This window comes from Meles meles, chromosome 6 (genome assembly GCF_922984935.1).
Source record: "Meles meles chromosome 6, mMelMel3.1 paternal haplotype, whole genome shotgun sequence".
Taxonomy (NCBI): Eukaryota; Metazoa; Chordata; class Mammalia; order Carnivora; family Mustelidae; genus Meles; species Meles meles.
The window spans coordinates 137,270,938-137,288,387 of NC_060071.1; the positions used below are offsets into that span (position 1 = coordinate 137,270,938).

The 17,450-nt window shown below is 53.6% G+C and overlaps 1 protein-coding gene across 6 annotated transcripts in view; it reads left to right on the forward strand.

Annotated features, from left to right (window-relative positions):
- Positions 1 to 17,450, forward strand: part of MIDEAS (mitotic deacetylase associated SANT domain protein) — a 66,259-nt gene that overhangs the window by 39,545 nt on the left and 9,264 nt on the right. For all 6 annotated transcript variants that reach the window (XM_046007641.1, XM_046007639.1, XM_046007640.1 and 3 more), the window contains exons 2-9: positions 4,402 to 6,088; positions 7,130 to 7,429; positions 12,530 to 12,875; positions 14,853 to 14,919; positions 15,412 to 15,554; positions 15,661 to 15,764; positions 16,266 to 16,341; positions 16,974 to 17,062. In XM_046007641.1, the coding sequence (XP_045863597.1) occupies positions 4,634 to 6,088; positions 7,130 to 7,429; positions 12,530 to 12,875; positions 14,853 to 14,919; positions 15,412 to 15,554; positions 15,661 to 15,764; positions 16,266 to 16,341; positions 16,974 to 17,062 (2,580 nt within the window). In that variant the 5' untranslated portion in view covers positions 4,402 to 4,633. The remainder of the gene's footprint in view (positions 1 to 4,401; positions 6,089 to 7,129; positions 7,430 to 12,529; positions 12,876 to 14,852; positions 14,920 to 15,411; positions 15,555 to 15,660; positions 15,765 to 16,265; positions 16,342 to 16,973; positions 17,063 to 17,450) is intronic.

Sequence of the window (17,450 nt, forward strand, 5' to 3'; positions counted from 1 at the left end):
AGAGCAGGAGCTAGAAGCTTTAGCGAGAAGGGCCAGGAGGGTCCTCCAGTCAGCTCCCATATCCAGATCGGAGCTGAGCTCCAGCAGCTGCTGTGGGACCCGGTGAAGCATCTCCTTCCTGGCCTGTGTCACCTTGACTCACACTGGTTTCATCTCTTAGATGGCCGCACTCGGTGTCTCGAGCTCGTGGATGGCTCTGGTTTCCTGGTGGTCATGGCCTGGCCCCGCTGCGCCCCACCGCTGGGGGCTGGGCACGTGGCAGGGCTGTTGAGGACACTTGGGGAGCTGCATGTTTTCCAGCTGCCGTCTCTGGAGGGCATGGTCTCACCATCAGCATAGGGTGCCCAAACACTTTTCCAGCGCCTTCCCTCACGTGTCTGCAAAACACGTATGCGGGTTCAGCACTGTTTCCTTTTCTTGGTGCATGTTGCTTTCTTTCATAGAGAGAAAGTGTTTTCTACCACAGATCCTCCTGAAAGCCTCATGGGTCCCAGGTCATTGACAACAGACTCTTGCCTTGTCTTCAGCCCAGGGGCATCTCTCGTTAGAGATCGGCTAGAGCAGTGAGGCGCCCAGAGGAAGGGAGAAGGACTAGAGCTGGGACAGACAGCCGAACAGACTGATAAGTGGGTTGCAGTGTCTGGGGCCCCTTGGTGACTGTGGGTTTCCTTTTGCAGTGTTCCTGCATCCGCTGTTAGAGACCCTGCAGCTGGTCCCGGGGGAGGGGGGGGAGCTGCTGCAGAAGTTCCTCATTACACCCTCTTCCCTGTACCCTCAGGGAGTTGGCCCATAGGTCAGTAGCCTTCGGAAAAGATGGCTTCCTTCCTCTTCCTCACTGGGAGGAAGGCCAGGCTGACTTCCACCTGAGGAACAGAGAAGTGGGGTTGGGGCACAGGAAACAAGAGGAAGTGGCTTGGTCCTGCCCAGAGTTGCAGGCTGTGGGGTTCAAGTAGGGTATGAGAGATGGAAGCCCTAGCAGCAGCAAGTAGACCTGAGGCAGGGGTGAGTTTGCAGGGGTTGGAGAGTCCAGGCCCAGAGGACTGGGCTGATGTGGCCAGTGCAGTCTCAGGCCTCCTTGTGGGTGGCCCTTCTGTGGTGAAGCCCCATTTCTTCCTTCCCTTCCTGTAGGACTGAGGGCCTCAGCTGTATGGGGGTAGAAATAAAAGAGGTTTACCTGCAACGGTTCGGGCAGGGGTGAGGGGCCTGTCAGTGAGGAGGTGTATCTGTGTCCAGAAGTCCTTGCCCTGAGATGGTGGGGCGCATGCTGTGGAAGGGGGGATGCAGGGAGAAGGACCCGGTGTCTTTGTGGCATGTCGTAGGGACAAAAAAGAAGAGCTTGGTCTGGGAGGCAGACAGACCTAGGTTGGGGTTACTTAGCCCCTCTGAGCCTCAGCTAGTTCATCTGTGGAATGGAGGTTAAAAAAGCAATGCTTCGTGCTTGGCCTTCATGCTGCCGTATAATGCTGTTGTGGAAACTGAACCTATGCAAAGCGCTTAGGACGGGCCTGGCTCAGGTGCCTTCTGCTGCTGCCGCAGCCACCACCATCCTTGGAGCCCTGCTGCCTTGGTGTGGTTCCTCCCCTCCTTCCTCTAGGGTTCCAAGGCATCTTTCGGTTTTCTCTTCCCCCCAGATCATGACCTGCCTTCTCTGAGGGTCGCAGGTTTGGGTGTCTGTGTGCTCTTGGCACTCAGCCTGCCAGTGTGGGGGGACAGGAAGGCCTCTGCAGAAGCTGCTGGGGTGATTCAGCCTCCCCAGAATCTGCTGCCTTGGTTTCTTCTAAGCAGGTTCCCAGGCCAGTTTTGGAAACCTACTGTGGGTCCTTCTTGACATGCAGGGTGGAGGAGGGAAGGCTGACCAGCCTGACCAAGCAGCTGGTGAGCCAGCATGGGGCCCAGGGCTTAGGCCCCCCAAGCAGCCCTGCCTTGAGCTCCATGCACAGACTTGGCCTCCATCTCACTCAACCCAGCCCGCAGAACTCACCCTCCCCCTGGGCTCCAAGTGGCCATCCCCCCCCCCACCCCATGCTGGGTGCCTGGGTTACCCTCCACCAGGTGTACATGCTCACACATGCACGCAAGCTCATCTGTCACATGGGCCTTCCCTTCTTCCAGTCCCCAAGCCCGTGAGCTGGTGCTGCAGCTCATCAAAGGCAACAGGACTGTAGCTGGGGAGGGGGGGGGCAGCCTGTGCCTGCTGAGGGCAGGGGAAGCAGGAGTGCACGTGAGCACCTGAGGGGCTCTGGGGTTGGGGGGGGCTGAGGCACGTGGATCGGCCATCTCCCCCCTCGGCGCCCTCCCTCCCTCTCCCCTCGGGCACATTCTTCCCTCCCCTGTCTTGCTTCTGCAGACCCGGCTAGTTCGCTCACGCTGATTGGAGAGGCTGAGCTTGACGCCTGTCACCCACAGTCCCAGCCTGCATCTTCCGCCCTGCCACCCAGGGTTATTTTCATGGGGGAGGGGGTCGCTGGCTTTGGGGTCTCTGGTCTGAGTCAGGTTGGCTGTCAGGGAATGAGAGTTTAAAGGCAAGAGAAAGGGGTTTGTTCTAAAGGTGGTTTCCATGGTTCTCTGCACTCCCTGCTTGTGCAAATTGTCCCCCTGCTGCCAGGGCCAGGGGGGCTTGGATGCCCACCTAGCCTCTCCCCCCCTCCCCTGATTTCCATAAGTGAAGTCGAAGAGGGTGCTGGCAGGAAGCGCTGTCTGCTTACTGCAGGGCCCAGAGCTGAGGAAGGAAATGGAGGAGGAAGTCCCTCCCCTTCTGGGTGCTGGTGAAAGTGAAAGGCAGGTTGGGGGGGGGGCTGGAGTGAGTCACTGCTGCTCTGGGAGGGGAAGGGCTGGGGAGCTGCGGAAGCCTGTGAATGGGTGATAGGGGGCCTTGCACCGAGAGAGGCGGCCCTTACTCCCAGCCCCAGCCCTCCTTGGCTGGGCTGGTTTCCCGGGGACTCCTGGGACTACTAACTAGGACCTGGAGCTTGTAGGGTCTGAGGTCTGAGGTTGGTCTGGACCTGCAGATTTATTCCCCGGGGCTTCCTGAGCTCCCCTCCTCTCCCTCCCCTTCCCTCCTGGCCTGACTGGCTCAGGACCAGAATCTTAGTGGCTTTGGGAGGAGGTAGGCTGAGTAGATCCCACCTTCACCAGCTTGGGGGGGGGGTGGGGGTTGGGGGAAGGAAAGACAGAGCTTTGAAAATACATGCAAGGTGTACATGTAGGTGATAAAAATACATGTACGTTATAAAATACTGGTCTTGATTTGGGCTGTCCTATAGCAGCATAAATAGAGCAACCTGCTTTTTGTTTGTTTGTTTGTTTAATGAAGTTAGAAAATAAACACAGACACCGTGAACACTTTTAAGTCACACCATGTCACAGAAAAACATTTCGGACCTAAGTCCTAGCAGTCTGCATCCCCTCCGGATCGTAGTTGCTCCGGTCCTTTGCCCAGGACGCTAGGAGCTCTTTGGCGGTGGAGGAGGGTAGGTGAGGATTGCTGACCAGGTACCAGGCTGGATCCTGCCTCCAGCCAGCCAGGGCTGCAAAACAGGTTCTGTGCTGTTTTGGGAAAGACTGGCCACAGCAGTCCCACCCAGCAGCTCCTCCCAGGGGTGGGGTCAGAACTGCACCTACCCTTCTAGGGCCTCACCTGCATGCCTCAGTGCAAAGGACTGGCTCGGAGCTAGCCCTGGGCCCTGGGCTCTGCAAGGACCTGTGGGCTCCCCACCCTGGAGCCACAGAGTTAGGAATGACCCCTGTTGTCTCCACTTCCTGCGTCTGAGATATGCTTGGAGCACCGCAGGAGGCATGGTGTGGATAAAACTCCTGGGTCTGGGGGCGCCTGAGTGGCTCAGTGGGTTAAAGCCTCTGCCTTTAGCTCGGGTCATGATCCCAGGGCCCTGGGATGGAGCCCCACATCGGGCTCTCTGCTCAGCAGGGAGCCTGCTCTCCTCCCCCCCCCCCCCCCGCCTGCTTGTGATCTCTCAAATAAATAAATAAAATCTTAAAAAAAAAAACATAAAAAAACAAAAACACCCACAAAACTCCTTGGTCTGCTGGGGAAGCTACTGTGTGGACAGATATGCTCAGCCGATGGGCAGCCAGACATGGCCTGTGAGGTCTTTGTTGCCCCTTTTTCCCGTGTGGCTGTAGGGGATCTGACTGGATCTCAGCCCCGCTTGTTCCTGGTAGATGCCTTTGTGCAGTGTATAGATCATACACCCAAATGCTGCAGGGTGAGCTGGTGGGACAAAGAGAGTCACAAAGCACTGCCTTCTGGTCGTTCCCACCGGAGGCCCTGGCTCCTGCCTCACCAGGGCTGCTCTGTGAGCCTGGGCCCCTCCCTCATACTTGTGCTGACACCTGGGGCATCCTGGGAGGCTGTGGCTGACGCTCTCGCTTCTGTGTCTGCAGGCTCCAGGGACCCGTGGAACATCATGAACTGGGCAGAGTAGCCGAGCCCAAGAACCTCTCCGCCAAGAGCAAGGAAGAGCCGACCTGGTATCTCCCTGTGCCTGGCCTCATCCCCCTCCCGCTCTGCCCCCACTGGCTCCCCGACAAGAGCTGGGCTTCCAGCAGGACCTTCCCACAGGGGATGGGCAACTGGTGAAGTAGGGCTCACTGCCAGGGCCCGGTTGGCCACACCATGAACCTCCAGGCCCAGCCCAAGGCTCAGAACAAGCGGAAGCGTTGCCTCTTCGGGGACCAGGAACCAGCTCCCAAGGAGCAGCCCCCACCCCTGCAGGCCCCACAGCAGCCCCCCGCCCCTCCACAGTCCACCAGAGTGAAGGAGGAGCCGTACTTCGGGCACGAGGGCCCGGCAGGGGCGGCCCCCGTCTCCCAGCCTGTGGAGCTGCCCCCTCCCAACCTGCTGAACTCCGTGGTGTATGGTCCCGAGCGGACCACGGCGGCCATGCTGTCCCAGCAGGTGGGCTCGGTCAAGTGGCCCAACTCCGTGATGGCTCCGGGGCGGGGCCCCGAGCGCGGAGGCGGCGGGGGCGTCAGCGACAGCGGCTGGCAGCAGCAGCCGGGCCAGCCTCCGCCCCCCACGACGTGGAACCGCCACAGCCTGCCTCTCTACAGTGGACCCAAGGGGAGCCCCCACCCCGGCATGGGGGTCTCTGCGTACTACAGCCACCCCGAGGCAATGAAGCGGGACAAAGGAGCGGGGCCGCAGCTGGACCGCTACGGAAATGCGGCGCGGCCCATGATGCCGCCGAAGGTGCAGCTGGAGGTCGGCCGGCCCCAGGCGCCCCTGAACTCTTTCCATGTGGCCAAGAAGCCCCCAAACCAGACACTGCCCCTGCAACCCTTCCAGCTGGCGTTCGGCCACCAGGTGAACCGGCAGGTCTTCCGGCAGGGCCCACTGCCCCCCAACCCGGTGGCGGCTTTCCCGCCGCAGAAGCAGCAGCAGCAGCAGCAGCCGCCGGCGCCGCAGGCCGCCCTCCCGCAGATGCCGCTCTTCGAGAACTTCTATCCCATGCAGCAGCCCCCGTCGCAGCAGCCCCAGGACTTTGGGCTGCAGCCGGCCGGGCCCCTGGGGCAGTCGCACCTGGCTCACCACAGCATGGCGCCCTACCCCTTCCCTCCCAACCCTGACATGAACCCAGAACTGCGCAAGGCCCTCCTGCAGGAGTCAGCCCCACAGCCTGTGCTACCTCAGTCCCAGATCGCCTTCCCCCGCCGCTCCCGCCGCCTCTCGAAGGAGGGCGTCCTGCCTGCCGCCCCCCTGGATGTGGCTGGCACCCAGCCTGGACAGGAGCCCTCCAGCAACCTGTTCCTGCATCACTGGCCCCCACAGCAGCCGCCGCCTGGGCCCCTGGGGCAGCCCCATCCGGAAGCTCTGGGATTCCCGCTGGAGCTGAGGGAGTCGCAGTTGCTGTCTGACGGGGAGAGACTGGCACCCAACGGTCGGGAGCGGGAGGCTCCCACCATGGGCGGCGAGGAGGGCGTGCGGGCCGTGGGCACGGGGGACTGTGGGCAGGTGCTACGGGGTGGGGTGATCCAGAGCACTCGACGGAGGCGCCGGGTGTCGCAGGAGGCCAATTTGCTGACCTTGGCCCAGAAGGCAGTGGAGCTGGCCTCACTGCAGAACGCAAAGGTGAGAGTGGCATGGGGTGCAGGCTTGGCCTGGCAGAGGGCACGGGGAGCCGTGTCTGGGGCCAGGGGAGTCCAGAGGGCAGTGTATTCCCTTCATTGATGGAGACGGAAAGAACCTGTAGGCTTTGGGAGATCTGAGCTCCCTGTGTGCAAAGCGTAGGTACATACCAACCTGAAGGAGAGAGAAAGTGTCTGCACACGTGTAGTCGGCAGGCAGGAAGGTGCCGCGTGCCACTGTGGGTTGGCACATGAAGGACTGGGAGTAGGGGCAGGTGAAACCATTGCCAGAGCCTGCGAACTAAAACGAGAAGGTGGCAGGCAGTGGTTACACAGGTGATAATACTTGTCAGAATGCTTCAAACTAATTAAAAATAGGTGCATTTTGTTTTATGTAAATTTTGCTGCAACCAGGTGGATTTAAAAGAAGTGGCAGTAACGGGGGAAGGAGAATGAACCGAATCTGAGCACCTCTCTTGAACTTGTACTTTCTTATACTTGATCACAAATAATTTGTTGTTAAACCCTGTGACGGATGGTGCCATTAGAATTTGACTTCCCTCCAGCCACTTGCTAATGGGGAAAAGGTACAAAGACCACCATTGCCTGGTAACAGGTTCCTTGGTTACTTTCTTTTGCAGAAATACGTTTTTGGTTGGTTGGTTGGTTGGTTTGTTGCAGAGATACGTGTTTTGAATTTAGATACTGTTTCTTGTGCCATGCCCCATGCAAATGAAACAAAACAATCTGTAAGCCACTTGTGGCTTGAGATGGCCATCTGGGGACCCCCGTGCCAGGCAGGATCCGAAGTCCTGGCAGAGGGAGGTTATAGGGAGTATTTGGGAATGTGGTGAGAGAAAAGGTATTCAGGGAAAGACCGTGAAAACTGTTGGTTTTCATGGGAACCATCATAGCATTAATGCTTCGGTTCATGGGAACCATCATGGGTGTCTGAGTTCCTGAATCCAGTGGCGACTAGAGGTCTTGGACTTACCAGGACTTACCTTCTAAACCTTAACCTCTGTTCCTTCTCCCTTTCCTCCAGGATGCCAGTGGCTCTGAGGAGAAGCGGAAAAGTGTGTTGGCCTCAACTACCAAGTGTGGGGTGGAGTTTTCTGAGCCTTCCTTAGCTGCCAAGCGAGCACGAGAGGACAGCGGGATGGTACCCCTCATCATCCCAGTATCTGTGCCTGTGCGGACTGTGGACCCAACTGAGGCGGCCCAAGCTGGAGGTGTTGACGAGGACGGGAAGGGTCCTGAACAGAACCCCACTGAACACAAGCCATCCGTCATCGTCACCCGCAGGCGGTCCACCCGTATCCCGGGGGCTGATGCCCCAGCTCAGGTATGAGAAGCTCCCCATGCAAACACCTCTAGTACCTGTGTGCCCTTGGGGACCCAATACCCTGTGGAAAAAACGAGAACATGGCAATACAGGAGGGATTCAAGCAACCTGTGGAGATACTATTTATATTTTCCAAACCAAATTGACAGATAAATGCAATTGTGGGAGACAGTTGGACAGTTTTAAATACTTAAAATTAAGACTGCCTAGGAAAATCTAGCATGTGTGAATCTCTTTCATTACAGGTTAGCAAATTTTGGCTTCTAATATGGGTCAGGTTTTGTGCTAGACACTGGGATGCAGAAATGTTTACTTGTTCTGTCAGTACCAACATACATGTTAAAGTCTCTCACGAAGATTGAGGTTTTATCTATCTCATCTTTTCTGCCAGCATTTGTTTTATGCATTTTGATGCTGTGTTATTAGTTGCATACTCATTTAGAAGTGGATGAGACACTTCATCATAAGGAAATATTTCTATTTATCTTTCGTAATCTTTTTGCCTCTTAAAGTCTATTTTGTGAAACAGTAGCTTTCTTTTGGTTAGTGTTGTGGGGAGGGGGAATGGATGAGATAGATGTGTATCTTCTCCATCTTTTTACTTTTAGCCCTTCTGTAGCCTTATGCTTAAGGTGTATCTTTCAAGTGGGCTATAATTGGGATTTGTTATTATTTGTCCTGACCACTTTTGTCTTTTAGAGCATTGCTGTAGTTTACTTTAACATAATTACAGAAATACTTGGGTTTAAATCTGGCTTTTCTTTTTAAGATTTTATTTATCGATTTGACAGACAGAGATCACAAGTAGGCAGAGAGAGCGGGGGGAAGCAGGCTCCCCGCTGAGCAGAGAGCCCGATATGGGGCTCGATCCCAGGACCTAAGCCGAAGGCAGAGGCTTTAACCCACTGAGCCACCCAGGCGCCCCTACTGTTTGCCTTCTAATTTATCCCATATTGCCTTTTCTATTCCTTTCCCCCACCCCCTCACCCCATTTGGCTTGATTGGGTTTGTTACTCCATTTTCCCTCTCAATTAATTTATTAGTTGTATATTTGTTTATTATTCTTATTTATTTACTTAATTATTACTCTTATTTATTCATTACTCTTTTAGTACTTATCCGGGCAGCCTTTCTTTTCTGGATTCATGTGAGAGAACTAAGTCCCACAAAAAGGAATTTGAATGACTACCTTCTCAGGTGGCACAAAGCTAGTACCATTCCAGATGCATAAGCAAGCTAAGTCATTACGTATAGTGAATGCCTCATGACATTAGGGCTTAATTTTCTGGTTGAAAAGAGCTACTACAGTGTAAAACATGCATTCTTGGCTTATTGAAATCTAATATAAATTAGTATTTTACCTCTTCCAGAACAATGCATAGTTCTTACAACACTTTTAACTCCGTTTTTCACCATTCTCTAACTTGTAGAATTATTAACATGTATTTTCATTTTCTAAACATTTTAACATCACCAGGGTATTATAACATCATTGTTTTTATTAAGTTTTTAACTTTAATTCCTATATAGTTAACATATGGTGTTATTTTCGTTTCATCTGTACAATCTTGTGATTCAACAATTCTATACATTCCTCAGTGATAACATTGTTTTGTTCAGTTGTTGTTCCTTTTAGATTTACTGAAAGACTTAGCAATTTGTTGCTTTTCATTTCTTCTCATATCTCCAGGCTTCTGGCTCAGATCATTTACGTGCTGTTTGAAGAACGCTCGTTAGTATTTCCTTCAGTGCGAGTCTGTTCATGATGAAATTTATTAGTCTTTGATTGTCTGAAAATGTTTATTTTTTTAAGATTTATTTATTTATTAGAGAGCGAGCAGGAGTGGAGGAGGATAACTTTGCTGGGTGGAGAATTCTGTGTTGGTAGTTACTTTCTCTTGGCATTTAATATCATCCTATTGTCTTTAGACTTTGTTGTAGTTACAGTGTTAGGAAATCACCATAAGCCATTTTGTTGTTTCTTTGAATATAAGGTGTCATTTTATCTTACTGCTTTCAAATGGGTTTTTTTTATTGTTGTTTTTGTTTTTGTCATTGCTTTTCAGCACTTTTACTGTTAGACCTAAATACTGGTTTGCTTTGTGTTTATCCTGTTTAGAGTTTGTAGTCCTTCTTAAATATTTCTTCTGCCCCATTTTTTTCTCTTCTCTCCTTCTGGAACTCCAGTTACACATTTGTTGGCACCTTTCACCATATTCCCTGTTTCGTCTGTCATGCACTTTTCTGTATTTTCCACTTTTCTCTTACTCTGGACTTTCAGTTCACCCATTCTCTCTTTAGCTGTATCTAATATGTTGTTAAGCCCACTCTTTGAGTTCTTATTTTTAGTTATTTTTTTTTAGTTACTGAATTTCTATTTGGTTCATTTGTAGCATTTCTAGTTCTTCAATGAAATTTTCAACCCTTTCTTTTATTGCATAATTTAAGCATAGTTTTCTTAGAGTTTATGTCTGATAACTCCATTAGTGGGTACCTAATGGGTCTCCTTCTGTTATGTTACTTCGTTTTGTTTTGTTTTTTTAAATGCCTGTTACTTCTTGTTTTTAAGTCACATTTTGTTCTCTTACAGATCTGGTTAGTTTTAATTTCATGTCAGACATATATGAAAAATTGTTGAGGTAATTAAAGACTGTGGATGACGTTCTTGTCTTCTAGAGAGGATTTACCTTTGCATTTGACAGGTAGCAAAGGGCATTAGCAATCCTGAATTATTTAATTTAATCACCGATTGAGATGGGATTTTTTTTTTTAAAGATTTTATTCATTTATTTATTTATTTGTCAGAGAAAAAGAGAGAGAGACCACACAAGCAGAGAGAGTGGCAGGCAGAGGCAGAGAGAGAAGCAGGCTCCCTACTGAGGAAGGAGCCCAATGTGGGACTTGATCCCAAGACCCTGGTATCATAACCTGAGCTGAAGGCAGCGGCTTAACCGACTGAGCCACCCAGGCGTCCTGAGATGAGATGATTTTAAGTTAAGCATTATTCCATGTGATGATGAGTGTATCTCTGAGTCACCTTTATTCTGAGGAGTTAGCCTTTTGGAGCCCCAATCCAAGGCCTGGGGGTTTATCAGGCTCTCCTTCTTCGGCAAGGATTTTTTAGTTCTCAGCTGGAGAGTTGGCCTACAAGCCTGTCTTCCATAATAGAAAAGGGAGCTCTAAGATTATCATGGGCAGCTCAGTCTCTACTCCCTTGTTGTGATAGAGGTTGGAGGCTAGAGGCCTTAGCTTGTCCTGAGGATGACTGGAAGGAGCCTGAGCAACTGCACAGCTCCACGTGCCCATTTCACAGATGAGGAAGTAGGTCCAGAAAATGCGAGAAGTTACCTAAGTTCATACAGCCAAGAAAGGACAGAGCTAGCCCTGGAATTTGGATGTCTTGAATCCCCACCTGTGGGTACTTTCGCTTCACCAGGCTTTTAGGAGGAGGTCTGTTTATGTATTTATTTATTGTTATTGTTGACTTAGTTATTTATTTTTCCTTGTATTATAGATATTTTCAGTGTTGCACAAAAGTGTAGCGGATGGTAAAATGAACCTCAGTATTTAGTCATCCCCTGGCTTTAACAGTTTTCAGAATACAGACGTTCTTTTTTAAAATTTGTATCTCCACGTCTTCTGCCACTAGATTTTTTGTTTTAAACAAATCCCAAACACTGTATCATTGCATTCATAAATACTTAGGTTTGTATCTGAAGTACACTATACATAAGCTTTCTCTCTTCCTGCTTTCCTTCCTCCCCCTGCCTTCCTTCCTTTCATATAACCTCAATACTACTATCACATCTACAAAATTAATACAAAAAATATTGTCAAATATTAGTTTAATTCCATTTCCCTTATTACAAAGTTAACAAATCATTATAGCTAGCTGAGTTCATGTTGGGTTTCTTGTCTAGCAAGTTTGGGGGTCTTCGGCTCTGCCACATTTTTTTCTGTGTAATCATCTTGTTCCCCTAAGGGAGGAAGAATGAAACATTTCATTTCTTCCTAGTAGAAGAAGAAAAGAAGGGCAAGAAAAGAAAAGAGGGCACAGATGGGTAAAGGCCATGGCCAAGACTTCGTGGACCATCAGGGCCCTCTGCTGAAAGGGGTTGTGGGCTGGACCCTGGGAGGGGGAGAAAGGCTGCTGTTCCCAGGCCTCCTGGGCCACTGTGACCCAGCCTCACCTCTCGGCCAGCCCTGCACCCAGGGAGAAGATGTGGATGTTGCTCATCCTCATAGGGTTCCATTCTCCTGAGAGGATAGGGATGGAGCAGAGAAAGGCCCTCTGTTCCCTTACAGCCCTACCCTCTACTCTGTCTGAAGACCTATGAGGCCTACTGAGCAGAGAGACTTGTAAGCTCGGAGCGCTAACCCTTGACAGCATGAATGGGCTAGTCTGTGGTCATAGGACTGATACTATGAGGACAGGACTGTCTTTTTCATTTGGTGGCCCCCTACCCGGCTCAGGTCTTGGCACACAGCAGTCACCTCTATCTAATACAGAGCTTGATAGCAGCTGGTATTTATTGAGTCATTACTATGTATCAGGTACTGTTCTCCATGATTTCCAAGTATTAATTCATTTTATTTTCATTATTCCCATGTTAAAAATGTTGATGCACAGAGAAGTTAGGAAATTTTCGGTGGTAAATAAAGGAGGTAGATCCCATTCCAAGCAATCCAGCCACGGGGCCTGGACCTTAACTACTACAGCTCCCTGTCCAGTGGCATACTTACGTCAGGCATTGCGAACCAGGGCGTGTGGGCCAAATCCAGACCCAAGAATGGACTTCACATTTTAAAAGGATTATTTGGAAAGCATGGGAGGAGGGAGAGAAGAAAATGTGATAGAGATGGGCACGCAGCCCACAAGCCGAAACTTACTTTCTGGCCCTTTACTGAAACAGTGTGCTGACCCCTAGCCTAGAGGAGACCATAAAGGGATTTTTGGACCCGTCCCCTGTCTCAGGCTTGCCTTGGTGGGTGTAGCGGGCAGATGAAGTTCCGGAGGTGAGACTGACAAATAGTGGTCACGTCTTCGGTTTTCCCAGCACCTTGGAGGCTGAGCCATCTTGGTTCTGTTTCCTTCTCCAGGCTGAGGACATGAATGTCAAGCTGGAAGGGGACACTTCAGTGCGGAAACCAAAGCAGCGGCCACGGCCTGAGCCCCTGATCATCCCCACCAAGGCGGGCACCTTCATTGCCCCTCCCGTCTACTCCAACATCACCCCATACCAGAGCCACCTGCGCTCTCCTGTCCGCCTCGCCGACCACCCCTCTGAGCGGAGCTTTGAGCTGCCCCCCTACACGCCTCCCCCCATCCTCAGCCCTGTGCGGGAGGGCTCCGGCCTCTATTTCAATGCCATCATGTCAACCAGCAGCATCCCAGCCCCTCCTCCCATCACGCCAAAGAGTGCCCATCGCACCCTGCTCCGGTCTAGTGAGTGACACCCCCCATCAGGGGCCCCCCATGGGGGCAGGAAATGGGCAGGGGGGGGGGAGAGAGGGCATCGGGCAGGGATGAGACTCTCCTTACAGGGCTGCTGGAGATTGGGCTAAAACATTGGGCAAAGGGGTTCCAGTCTCTTCTCTGAGAGAGAAAAGGAAACTGTCCTGGTTCAAGAACAGGTAGGGGTGTGGGGGGCAAGTATGAGCCCAATTGCGCAGGTTCAGATCCCAGTTCTACCATTTACTATTATTTGTGCAAGTCCTTCAAACCCGCTCAGCTTCAGTTTCTTCCGTATTTAATTGAAGATACTAGTAGTATTTGCTTGATGATGAAATCGCCGATCTCAACTCTTTTGGGATCCACAAATAGCAGTTTCCTGGCGTTCAAACGAACAGCCACCTCGCAGGGTTGTGGGGAGGTTCGTATGCATTAACAGACGTAAAGCGCTTAACATCATACCTGGAGCGTCCTGATTGCGCTTACTGTCTGGTAGATCCCATCTCCTGGCTCTCGCAAACAGTAGTTTTGGCGTAGAGCAGACATTTTGGCTGGCCTGGATGGTGAATTGTTGAAGAATGTTTCCCACTCCACGAAAGGCTCCATTTCCTCTGAAAAATGGGATAATCCTGCCCCTTAGCAGTGGTGGAGGATTAAGTGGGAGTAAAGGCTACCTGAGGTGGAGGGATGAGGCCATGCAGTCATGACGTTAACCTCCAACCCTGACCGCCCTTGGCCTAGCTCTCTGGTGCCCCCTGGTGTCTGTGCATGAGAAACGGCTCACCCTGGGCTGGCTGACCACCTCGCCTCCCACGTACCCTCCCAAGCTTCAAAGCTTCTCTCCCTGCCTGGGTTATGCAGGAAGAAATCACTGTGGAGACCAGACTGGCAGCAGCGAGAGGTCTCCTGTCCATCCAGGAGTGTTTATCAAGTACTTGGGGGTAAAGCATTGAATTGGACCTGTGAAGGTTCCAGCGGTGCATGGGACAGCATGGTCTGTTCTAAAGAGAGTACAGGGTCATTAGGGAGTTGACCTGGGAACCTGGGAGACAGAAAAGCAGAGTTTGTGAGCAGAGTGGGAGCAGCAGCTGGCGAGTGAAGCAGACCCTGAGCTCCAGAGCCTGCAGAGGCTCCCAGGAAGACAGCCTTCAAGAGAGGGTGGGGCTAGAGCCGAGCTAGGGTGGGGAGGGTCTACCAGGGTGAGGAAATGAGCGGTACCAAGGCCTGGAGGTGGGGCGGCATGCAGGGAGAGTGATGAGAGCCGACGGTAAGCAGTCTGCTGGATCCGGGGTCCGGGCAAGGGGGTGGTGGGAGGCATGGATGGAAGGGGGGACTGCGTGAGCCAGCAGAGTGAGGAGGTCGGGGTTTATCTCAGGCTGCAGAGGGGAGTCTGCCAGGGTTTGAGTTTCAGAGCAAGGGAGTGTCTGGATCCCGTGGGACGCTAAGATTAGCTCAGGAGAAACTGAGGCAGAGAATCCAGCACGGAAGGGAGGAGATAAGTATGAAACGGGGATCCCCTTCATCACCTTGCTAGTGTGCCAGAAGTTTCAGCCCCCTTGACTAGAGCAAGTATAGCTTAAGGTCGGAGTTCATTCTGTAGTGTGGGAGCTCCTGGGGCAGGGACCCAGCTCTGGGCAGGAGGAGTAGTAGTAATAATAGCTAATATTTATGGAGGGTGCGGCTCTGTGCGTGACTTCATTCAGCCCTCACGTTAGCCCCGGGGGGTGGGTAGTAATAGCCCCTTTCAGCAGGTGTGAAAGCAGAAGCAGCCACATGTTTGGCAAAGTCACAGTTAGCGGTCACAGTCGCGGGCTGAGGAGCCAGAATGCAGGGTGCCTGATTTCCAAGTTTGAGTCTCTGTGAGTCACTGCTGTGGTTCTTTGCAAACAGAGCAGCCACGCAGGGTGGGGGTTGGGGGCGCTTGCTAAAGGGAGAAGGGGACCATTCACCAATGTGCCTTTTGTCCCATAGATAGTGCTGAAGTCACCCCACCTGTCCTCTCTGTGATGGGGGAGGCCACCCCAGTGAGCATCGAGCCGTAAGTGCAGCGCTTTCTCTGGCCCGTGGCATGAGGGTGGTGGAGAGGGATCCAGTGCATGCGGGCCCTGTGAGGAAGAGCAGGGTCGTGTGGGGCCTGCAGAGGGCTGAGCAGGCCTCTGAGACTCTGCAGTGGCCTCTGGGCTTTACTGTGTCCAACCTGCTTCTGTGTGGAAGTCACAGGGAAAGGAAAGGACCAGCTCGGTTTAAATTTCACCTCTGAGGAGAATTGGGGGATAGTCCAAGAGATGACTTCTGTGTCTGGAGACCTGGAGCTTCTCCCCTTTCCAATCTCTGGGCCTTGTCTTTCTGGCCATACCAGGTGCCCTCTGTCAGGCTGTCCTCACAGAAGCCAAATTCCCTTCCACCCAGTTGAGGCCTTCCTGTGCTCAGCCTCGGCCAGTTACGCCCGGCACCTTCTCCCACCCCAGTGAGAAAGAGTCCCAGCCACCGCCAGGCGAGGCCTCACTCCCTGCCCTTTCCACCCCTGCAGACGGATCAACGTGGGCTCCCGGTTCCAAGCGGAAATCCCCTCGATGAGGGATCGCGCCCTGGCAGCCGCCGACCCCCACAAGGCTGACTTGGTGTGGCAGCCGTGGGAGAACCTCGAGAGCAGCCAGGAGAAGCAGAGGCAAGGTGAGAGGGGACCGGGACCAGGCGGCGAAGGTGGGCTGTCGGGCAGGTGGGTGTGGGCCGGGCCGGGAACCTGATTCCTTCTCCTCCCTTCCCACGCTGGCCCCAGTGGAAGACCTGTTGACTGCCGCCTGTTCCAGTATTTTCCCTGGGGCTGGCACCAACCAGGAGCTGGCACTGCATTGTCTGCACGAGTCCAGGGGAGACATCCTGGTGAGACAGCGGCCCTGGTGGAGGGAGGGCCCCTCGGGGAGGCTGGCCCGGACGCGTGTTTGCTGACCAGCTGATCTGAGGCAGGCAGGGGGTCTGACGAAGCCATCTTAGTTCCAGAGCCCAGACTTCGTGGCACAGGGTCCTCCTGTGTACCCCAGACTCCGGTTCTGGGTCAGTGAGTCCCCACCCTCAGAAAGACCATCACTGAGGGCTTCCTGCACCTGTGGCTCTCTGTCCCGGGGACCGCATGTTCCCCTCTGAGGAGGCCCGTGGCTGGGTTCCTGAGCAGCCGCCCCTCCCCCCCCATGACATCGCCATCTCGCCAGACCCCTTGTCCCTTAGCAGCTAAGTGTGTGTGTGTGTGGGGGGGTGGGGATAAAGGCCCACCCTGCTACTCGGAGGGCTGAAGAGGCCTTCTGAGTTCAGCCCGGCACCTGGGATGCCCCGCCTACCACCGAGACACCTGCAGGGCCCTGAGCTTTCCCTCCACTTCCCCTTCAGGAAACGCTGAATAAGCTGCTACTGAAGAAGCCCCTGCGGCCCCACAACCACCCGCTGGCGACATATCACTACACAGGTGGGCCTGGACCTGCAGCCTCCAGGGATCTCCGGCACCGTGGGGGGGGGGGGGGCGCAGCTCTGCGCCGAGGCATGGCCCGGGGATCCGGGGGCGTGAGGGGATGGATAAGCCAAGAGCCAAAGAGAAGGACCTACCCTACCAAGCTGGGGTAGTTCTCAAGGGGCTTCGTGTGCCCCGGAGGCCGAGGGGGAAAGGTGTGGGCCGGTGGGAGCCTGTGCAGGGCGGAAAAGTCCATGGCAAGGTGCAAGGGACAGGTGTGTAGGGGGTGCCGTCCACACCAGCCTCGGGTGCCTGGAACTTAGGCAGCCCCTGGAGTGCCGTGTCGCATGCTGGGCACTGTGCTTTAGAAGGGACAGTGACCCGGTGGCATAAGCACAGCAGCCACTGTCCTCGATCCCCGCTGAACGGGGATCGTTTGCCCAGGCCAGGCAAAGCATTGGGTTCCACGGGCTTATGTCATTCAGTCTGTACCATAGCTGGAGTGCGGCGAGCAGGGTGTGGATCCGGCTCTGAATGCCCGCGGGGACCACCGGTGGGCGCCCTCACACCGCTGTGCCAGCTGGGGTCGCCGCCTGCGGTGCACACAGCCCCATGCAGCTCACTGCCTCGGCTCGCTTTCTGCCCCGCAGGCTCTGACCAGTGGAAGATGGCAGAGAGGAAGCTGTTCAACAAGGGCATTGCCATCTACAAGAAGGACTTTTTCTTGGTGCAGAAGCTGGTAAGCTGGGGCTCTGTATCAGGGGCGGAACTGGCTGCAGGATGGGGTTCCGTCTGCCTGTGGTGGGCCCGCAGTCCCTTCCCAGGCCCCCTGAGAAAGCCGTGAGGGTCATGCCACTCAGTGTCCTCAGAGACACTTCTCCAAACAAGGGGGGAAACTTGGGCCTTTCCTCCCCTTGGTTCCAGGCCTTCCTCCCTCAGGTTAGGGTCGTGTGGCCCTGCTCTGGAATCTCAGAGGGAGGCCTGAGTGGACAGACCCACCCGGAGAGGTCAGACTTGAGGCGGTGACTTGCCTGGGGGAGAACAGGAAAAGAAGGAGGGCTGCTGGCAGACGTGAGCCGTTCCCACAGGGGCTGAGTACTTCAAAAGCCACAGTTATATATGGAGGA